Raw genomic sequence first — 8,230 nt, forward strand, 5'->3', positions numbered from 1 at the left:
ACACCAAATCTTGTGATATTTGAATGTAATTGACACACATCCTTTCTTTCCCCCATCCCAGCAACAGTTTTATTTACCATCATCTTGCTAACCAATGGTTCTCAATTCCGCTTCCATCAACATCATTGTACCGCAGTAGTACTCCAAATGACATGCTTTTCAGCAAGCATGCTTCGTAAGGGATAGATCAGTATTTATCTTTTTGCGACCAATGATTTTTAAATACATATGTATTAGTATGTCTTTATCTATTTATTTGTCATAAAACTATTAATTTAAGCGTGGTCAGCCTCGGCCCAACCATATGGACGGGAGGGTGATGTATGTTCTCCCCCGATGATTCACTGAATTCCACGTCTGTGTTCGGGGGGATGAATGAGCGCCACGTATTTACGCACATGGGGCTCGTATTCCCGTGTATGTTGACATAACTTTGCATCGGACTCTGGTGTTGTTGCAAAGACTTAAGTACCCTTTTTTGCTATTCTTGCCATAAAACGACGGTTTGAGAAAATGACAAAAATGTTCATTCAAAAAAAGGAAAACAAACGGTTCAAAAAACAAACAAACATGTCCTCCATTCAGAAAGTCCTTGCACTGCAGGATTATCTGAGAAAGGAATCCCCCCTGAAGAAAGTCATGAACATCAACCCTCTCTCTCTCCCTTCTTTTTCTACTTCTGTGCACATCTAGCAGACGATCCTACACTGCTCCAGCAAGCATCGACTGACCTGCACACTGACTGTAGCATGGTTCAACTTGATGAGTTATGAAGCCAGATTCAGAGATTTTGCCCTTAAAGGAGGGGAGTTTGAGGGCTCCCACCGGCGTGGGTAGCATCGTTCAACTTAATAAGTTGTGGAGCCATATTAAGAGATTTTGCCCCTATAGGAGGGGGGTTTGGGGGCTTCTCCTGGTGCAATAAAGTGTTTTATTTAATTGTGGTGCTCATGTTTCCTTTGGTTGTTTCTTGCTAAAGGTTTTCGTAACACCCTTTCCCACAATTTTTCTGTTCTTTTTTTCTGGTTTGAAGATGGTGACTTCTGAAAGTTACTGTTCAATTTCAGAAAATAAACCTGTTATAGCAATCAAATTTCAAATCCGTAAAAAACGGTGTCTTTCTTATTAAGTCTAGTTTATTTCTGACAATTTTCAATAATTTTTATGGTCATTTCATTCCCCATTTTGATTAAAAACCAGACCCCTATTATTATGCATTATTTGAGTTGCACAAGTTTTTAGTTCATTTTGCAAGAGTCATATCTCTCCAACAGAACATCACTTTCCAAATTTGCAAAAAAGGTTTTCTTCTTTTATTTGTCTAATTTATATCTAAAATTTTTTATAACTTTTTAAACATATTTGATATTTTAAATTTTTTTAAATTCGGAACTGGTTACAGATTAATCTTATTTCACCATGATTAAACAAAACAGTTCCAGTTTTTTAAAAATTTGTAATATCAAATAAATATATAAAGTTATAAAAATTTTCAGATATAAACTAGACAAATAAAGAAAAAAATCATTTTTACAGATTTGGAAAATGATCTTCCGTTGGGGAGATATGACTCTTACAAAACGAACAAAAAACATGAGTATCTAAAACGATATAGAGTGTGATAGGGTCTTGGTTTTCGACCAAAAATATGTATGAAATTACCATAAAAATTGTTGAAAATTAGCAGAAATAAACTAGACTCAATAACGAAGATGCCGCTTTTTACAGATCGGAAATCCGATCTCCGGTTAGGGAGATACGCTCCCGACAAGTTGGTTTTTATTCAAATAGCGATTTACGCGTGACGGCTTACTGAATAACATTACAAATCGTTATTCAGTAAGTCGTCACGCGTAAATCGCTATTTGAATCAAGACCAACTTGTCGAGGGCGTATCTCTCTAACCGAAGATCGGATTTCCGATCCATAAAAAGCGGCATCTTTGTTATTGCGTCTAGTTTATTTTTGCTAATTTTCAGCAATTTTTATGGTCATTTGTTTTCCCATTTTGATTAAAAACCAAACCCCTATTATTCTGCATTATTTAAGTTGCATATATTTTTAGTTCATTTTGCGAGTCATATCTCTTCAATGAAATATCATTTTCCAAATCTGTAAAAAGGGTTTTCTTTCTTTATGTGTCTAGTTTATATCTGAAAATTTTTATAACTGTTTATACATATTTGATATTTTAAATTTGTTAAAATTCAGAACTGGTTACAGATTAATCTTATTTAACCATGATTTAACAAAATAGTTCCGGTTTTTTATATATTTGAAATATCAAATAAATATATAAAGTTATAAAAATTTCCAGATATAAACAAGACAAATAAAGCAAAAAAACCTTTTTTACAAATTTGAAAAATGATGTTCCGTTGGGGAGATATGACTCTTGCAAAATGAACTAAAAACATGAGTAACTCAAATGATATAGAGTTTGACATGGTCTTGGTTTTCGACCAAAAATATGTATGAAATTACTATAAAAATTGCTAAAAATTGACAGAAATAAACTAAACTCAATAACAAAGATGCCGCTTTTTACGGATCGGAAATCCAATCTCCGGTTAGAGAGATACGCCCCCTGACAAGTTGGTCTTGAGTCAAATAGCGATTTACGCGTGACAGCTTACTGAATAGCGATTTGTAGTGTTATTCAGTAAGCCGTCACGCGTAAATCGCTATTTGAATTAAAACCAACTTGTCGGGTGCGTATCTTCCTAACCGAAGATCGGATTTCTGATCCGTAAAAAGCGGCATCTTTGTTATTGAGTCTAGTTTAGTTCTGTCAATTTTCAGCAATTTTTATAGTAATTTCATATCTATTTTTGGTCGAAAACCAAGACCCTGTCACACTCTATATCGTTTGAGTTACTCATGTTTTTAGTTCATTTTGCAAGAGTCATATCTCCCCAACGGGAGATCATTTTTCAAATCCATAAAAAGGGTTTTTTTGTTTTATTTGTCTAGTTTATATCTGAAAATTTTTATAACTTTATATATTTATTTGATATTTCAAATATATAAAAAACCAAAACTATTTTGTTTAATCATGGTTAAATAAGATTAATCTGTAACCAGTCCTGAATTTTAACAAATTTAAAATATCAAATATATATAATCAGTTAAAAAAATTTCCATATATAAACTAGACACATAAAGAAAAAAACCCTTTTTACCGATTTGGAAAATGATATTTCATTGGGGGAGATATGACTCTCGCAAAATGAACTAAAAATATGTGCAACTTAAATAATGCAGAATAATAGGGGTCTGGTTTTTAATCAAAATGGGAAAACAAATGACCATAAAAATTGCTTAAAATTGACAAAAATAAACTAAACTCAATAAGAAAGACACCACTTTTTACGGATTTGAAATTCGAGCTCCGGTTAGGAAGATACGCCCCCGACAAGTTGGTCTTGATTTAAATAGCGATTTACGCGTGACGGCTTACTGAATAGCGATTTGTAGTGTTATTGAGTAAGCCGTCACGCGTAAATCGCTATTTGAATCAAGACCAACTTCTCGGGGGCATATCTCCCTAACCAGAGATTGGATTTCTGATCTGTAAAAAGAGGCATCTTCATTATTGAGTCTAGTTTATTTTTGTCAATTTTCAGCAATTTTTAAGGTAATTTCATACCTGTTTTTGGTCGAAAACCAAGACCCTATCACACTCTATATCGTTTTAGATACTCAGGTTTTTTGTTCATTTTGCAAGAATCATATCTCCCCAACGGGAGATCATTTTTCAAATCTGTAAAAAAGGTTTTCTTTTTTTACTTGACTAGTTTATATTTGGAAATTTTTATAACTTTATAAACTCATTTGATATTTCAAATTTGTTAAAAACCGAAACTGATTACAGAATTTCTGGTTTTGTAACAGGTTCATTTCCTGAAATTGAATGGTAACTTTCAAAAGTCACCATCTTTAAACCAGAAAAAAAAAACAGAAAAATCGTAAGAAAGGGTATTATAAAAACCTTTAGCAAGAAACAACCGAAGGAAACATGAGCACCATGATTAAACAAAACACTTTATTACGCCGGGGGAAGCCCCCAAACCCCCCTCCTGTAAGGGCAAAATCTCTGAATCATGCTCCACAACTCATCAAGTTGAACCATGCTACAGTCAATTTGTAGGTCGGTCGATGCTTGATGGAGCAGTGTAGGATTGTCTGCTAGATGTGCACAGAAGTAGAAAGAGAAGGGAGAGAGAGAGGGTTGATGTTCATGGCCTTCTCCAGGGGTGATTCCTTTCTCGGATAATCCAGCAGTGCATCAAGTTGAATGATGCTACCCATGCTGGGAAGAACCCTCAAACCCCCCTCCAGTAAGGGCAAAAACTATGCTACTCACGCTAGGAGGATCCCCCAAACCCCCCTCCTGTAAGAGAAAAACTCTGAATCAGGCTCCACATCTCATCAAGTTGAATGATGCTACCCACGCTGGAAAGAGCCCCCATACCCCCCTTCTGTAAGGGCAAAAACTATGCTACCCACGCTGGGAGGAGTCCCCAAACCCCCCTTCTGTAAGGGCAAAAACTCTGAATCAGGCTCCACAACTCATCAAGTTGAATGATGCTACCCACGTTGGGAGGAGCCCTCAGACCCCTCTTCTTTAAGGGTAAAAACTCTGAATCAGGCTCCACAACTCTTCAAGTTGAATGATGTTACCCACATTGGGAGGAACCCCCAGACCCCTCTCCTGTAAGGGTAAAAACTCTGAATCAGGATCCACAACTCATTTAGTTGAATGATGCTACCCATGCTGGGAGGAGCCCCCAAACCCTCCTTCTGTAAGGGTAAAAACTTTGAATTAGGCTCCACAACAGTCAATGTGCCGGTCAGTCGGTGCTTGATGGAGCAATGTAGGATCTTCTGCTGGATGTGCACAGAAGCAGAAAGAGAAAGGAGAGAGAGAGAGAGAGGATTGATGTTCATGGCCTCTTCCAGGAGAGATTTTTTTCTCGGATAATCCTGCAGTGCAAAGACTGGGTCTTAAATAATCATCTTCGGGGCACTTAAGTCTTTACAATCACTCATTTTCTATAATCATTATTTTTTTTGGCACCAATGGAGGAGAAGGTAATTAAGTCTTTGCAATCACATCAAACTCCAATGCTAATTAATGCTGACAAACATGGGGATACGAGATGCACAGGCTTAAATACGTGGTGCTTTTTGGGACCCCCGAGCATGAGATGCCCTGTTCGGGGGGGGGGACATATAACCTGCTTCGCATATGGACGGGCAGCTAAATATCTAGTGACGTGTAAGAGAAACCCAAGTTTTACCTACTCTTATTATCTCCATAGAATTGAATTAAAGCTGTATAGTTTTGAAAGTTGTTACTGTTTATTTATTTTTTTGCAAGCCATCTTGTATTAAATTAAAATAATACCACAAGATTTTTGTACTATTCTTGCACATATGGCAAAACGATAGGCATTACAACCAACAAGAAAAAAAGAGTTATTTTTTTTTGGTAGGAGAAAACAAAAAACTAAAGCTTTTAATCTATGGAGTAAGCGATCTTCTTGAAAATATCTGCATGATCAAGAAAAAGAGTCAGAACCACATCGATGCCGCTGCTCCATTTCTGATCTTTGTTTCCTTTCTCTTGCAAAGGCGCAGCGACGATTATTACCAGCCCTTCCATGGGTATCCAGGTGGGCATGAATGCATAGGGTGCACCATCCCCCATCTCCACTTCACTGAATTGGAAGCCCAGCCAGCTATCAACTTCCAAGTCTGGACACAAAGTATTGCCTTCTGCACTAACCGAAGGGCACAATTCTTTATCTTTATTGAGTGCGCCAAAGTCAATGAAGGACTGGAAATACTCATTTCCAACCTGGCCAACAGCTTCCTTGATCAACTTTGCACCATACCCTACACCCTCCTGTTTGCAATTTATCAATGTCAACTTCAGACAAGGAAATATGAAACTTAATACAATGGAAAATTAGGAAGAATCACTCTTGGTTTATATATATCTTGAATGGCTACACAGTATAATTGGGCAGATTAAGCAAATATAGGACAAGGTTCACTTTAATCACTTGGCGGGACGCATCCAAAATGGTGTGCTTGAAAATATTAAAAAAAAAGAAATATAAAGAATCCAGTGGTAATTAACTTCTTTGTCAAGATTTTGTCAACATGCGCATCCTTCAACCACAAAATTTAGAATTATCATGAAGAGGGAAAGGGCCCAACTCTTAGTGATAATGAGAGAAAAATAAAAATTTGACAAAGGAAAAGGAATGATCAGCTGCAAACAGAAAATCTATATTGACTACTTCCTGGTAGAAGAAACATGACCAATGTCATGAGTTCCAACACTGGTATTAATATGAATAACAGTACAATGTTAAACTTAATTGGACCATGCTCATGAACTCCAATGTGCGTTTGGACCTTGAACTTGGTCACAATCGATCTAATCTGATATCAGAGGCTTTTTTTTTTCATGGTTTCTTTTTGAAATCGAGAGTCCACAAGGGCTCAGCTCATCCGGTGGGGGAGACTTGTGAATTTCACATAAGCTGAAGGGATGTCACAAGTTCGAAACCCATGGGTGCACGCCCCCTGCTGAGATGCCAAAGCTGGGTGTGCTCCCTGGTGGGCAAGGGATACATTGGTTTTTGACACCAGTGAGTTCCCTGGCGAGTGAGGTGGTTTTCCCCAGCTATCCTAAAAAAACAGTAACAAAAAAAAGTCAAGAAACATGATATTCAGAAAGAGTTGCATATGCCGACAGCCATAAATTTGATGGCTGGATAATTAGGCTAACTCAATCAAGTACAATGATTCTTTCACGGTCTGTTCAAATGCTTATCTGAAAAACATCAGACGCCATCAACATTAAAAGAGCATTAATGAGGATTAATACATCTTTATTGTTGGGTAAGTGTAGACCAAGCATGTAGTGCTTATGTCACTGTTGCTTCACATGAGGAACCTAACAATTTCATGAACTTCAATCTTTGTAGCATGCTATCACTTCAAACTACATGACAAAGTTTTTCTACTTCAAAACTCTTAAATGCCAATTTACCACCACTGAATGAGAATTACTTCATAACATGGCCACTGCTATATATTCTAATCTCCTTACCTGCACCAGTTCCTTCACCTTAGCAGTTGGAAATGCGTTTAATACTAGATTTCCGAAATACTCGTGGGGGATCCCCAATCTTGGTCTTCCATTCACCAAAACTCTCACATGTGTAATGTCTTCGTCTTCGAGACCACGTGCGATAGATATTTTCTTCCACAGGTGAGACAGCAGGCACTCAAAAGTGCTATGCTTGAATCCTGACCTTTCCTTAAGCTTATGAATGAAATCATGTGTGTAGTGCACAGCTATATTCTCAATATGACCCTCAAAACACCTAGGTTCATCCTGGGGGGACAAGGCAAACTCCATGTTTTCGTGTGGGAATTGAGGCATGGGAGGGTTTCTGGGAATTAGTAGAGATTGGTCATGGATGGGAAGAGGGTTAACCTCATGTCCATGGACCAACTGGGACCAGGTGACGAAGAAGTTGCTCATTGCTTGGCCATCAGCAACCAAGTGGTTTGAGTTAAGTCCAATGACTAGGCCACCACAAGCAAACCTATTGAGCTGGATCATGAGGAGTGGATTAGACTCTTGAGTGCAAGGATGGAGAAGGGTGAGATCAGGGTTAGGCTTAAGAGGAAGGAAGTCAACAAGGTTGCCTTCCACTTCTGCCTCGATGACAGGTACACCAGACTCATCATTGAGAATCACGACAGGAGATTGATCTGATAATTTTCCAGCTAGAATTGGGTAGTACGTAAGAGCCTTTGCAAGAGCAACCTTGATCTTGGTGTTGTTGGCTGTGGGGGTGTTGTAGATCAGAAGCACTGCTATGTGAAGGTCTGATGCTACTCTATCAAAGATGGTCAGAGGTACTTCTCCTTGGAGCCTAGTTTCTGGCTTGACCCATGTGGAGTTCAGATGTTTCACTTCCATGGCTACCATTGCCACACAAACTAGTGCACTTGGTTTTGGTTTTGCAGTTTGCAAGTTCACCTGTATATAATGTTTGATGTGTATTGTGGACCCGGGGGCGAGAGAGAGAGAGAGAGAGAGAGACGAGCTTGAGCAAGCAACGCCATTGAACTGTGACAATGACTAGGGTTGGATATGGGACCAGCTGGTTCAGCCTGGCCTGACCCTCGGACTGGGCCT

General features: G+C 38.2%; 1 protein-coding gene across 1 annotated transcript; it reads right to left on the bottom strand.

Moving 5' to 3' along the window:
- Nucleotides 1-5,521: 5,521 nt before the first annotated feature.
- Nucleotides 5,522-8,020, bottom strand: LOC149834595 (tryptamine hydroxycinnamoyltransferase 2-like). The gene is made up of 3 exons (XM_090009405.1): nt 7,130-8,020; nt 6,649-6,705; nt 5,522-5,911 (listed from the first exon to the last, which is right to left on the bottom strand). Exons 1-3 carry the CDS (start codon nt 8,018-8,020, stop codon nt 5,522-5,524), a joined length of 1,338 nt encoding a protein of 445 aa, XP_089865531.1.
- Nucleotides 8,021-8,230: the final 210 nt, after the last annotated feature.

The sequence above is a fragment of the Nuphar pumila genome, chromosome 6 (genome assembly GCF_984573655.1).
Source record: "Nuphar pumila chromosome 6, dmNupPumi1.hap1.1, whole genome shotgun sequence".
NCBI classification, from domain to species: Eukaryota; Viridiplantae; Streptophyta; class Magnoliopsida; order Nymphaeales; family Nymphaeaceae; genus Nuphar; species Nuphar pumila.

Coding starts and splice junctions, on each gene's coding strand:
- LOC149834595 (XM_090009405.1), bottom strand. CDS start 8,020: ATGGTAGCCATGGAAGTGAAACATCTGAACTCCACATGGGTCAAGCCA. Junction 6,706..7,129: donor AGGTGAAGGAACTGGTGCAG/GTAAGGAGATTA, acceptor CTGTTTTTTTAG/GATAGCTGGGGAAAACCACC. Junction 5,912..6,648: donor CACTGGTGTCAAAAACCAAT/GTATCCCTTGCC, acceptor AATTGCAAACAG/GAGGGTGTAGGGTATGGTGC.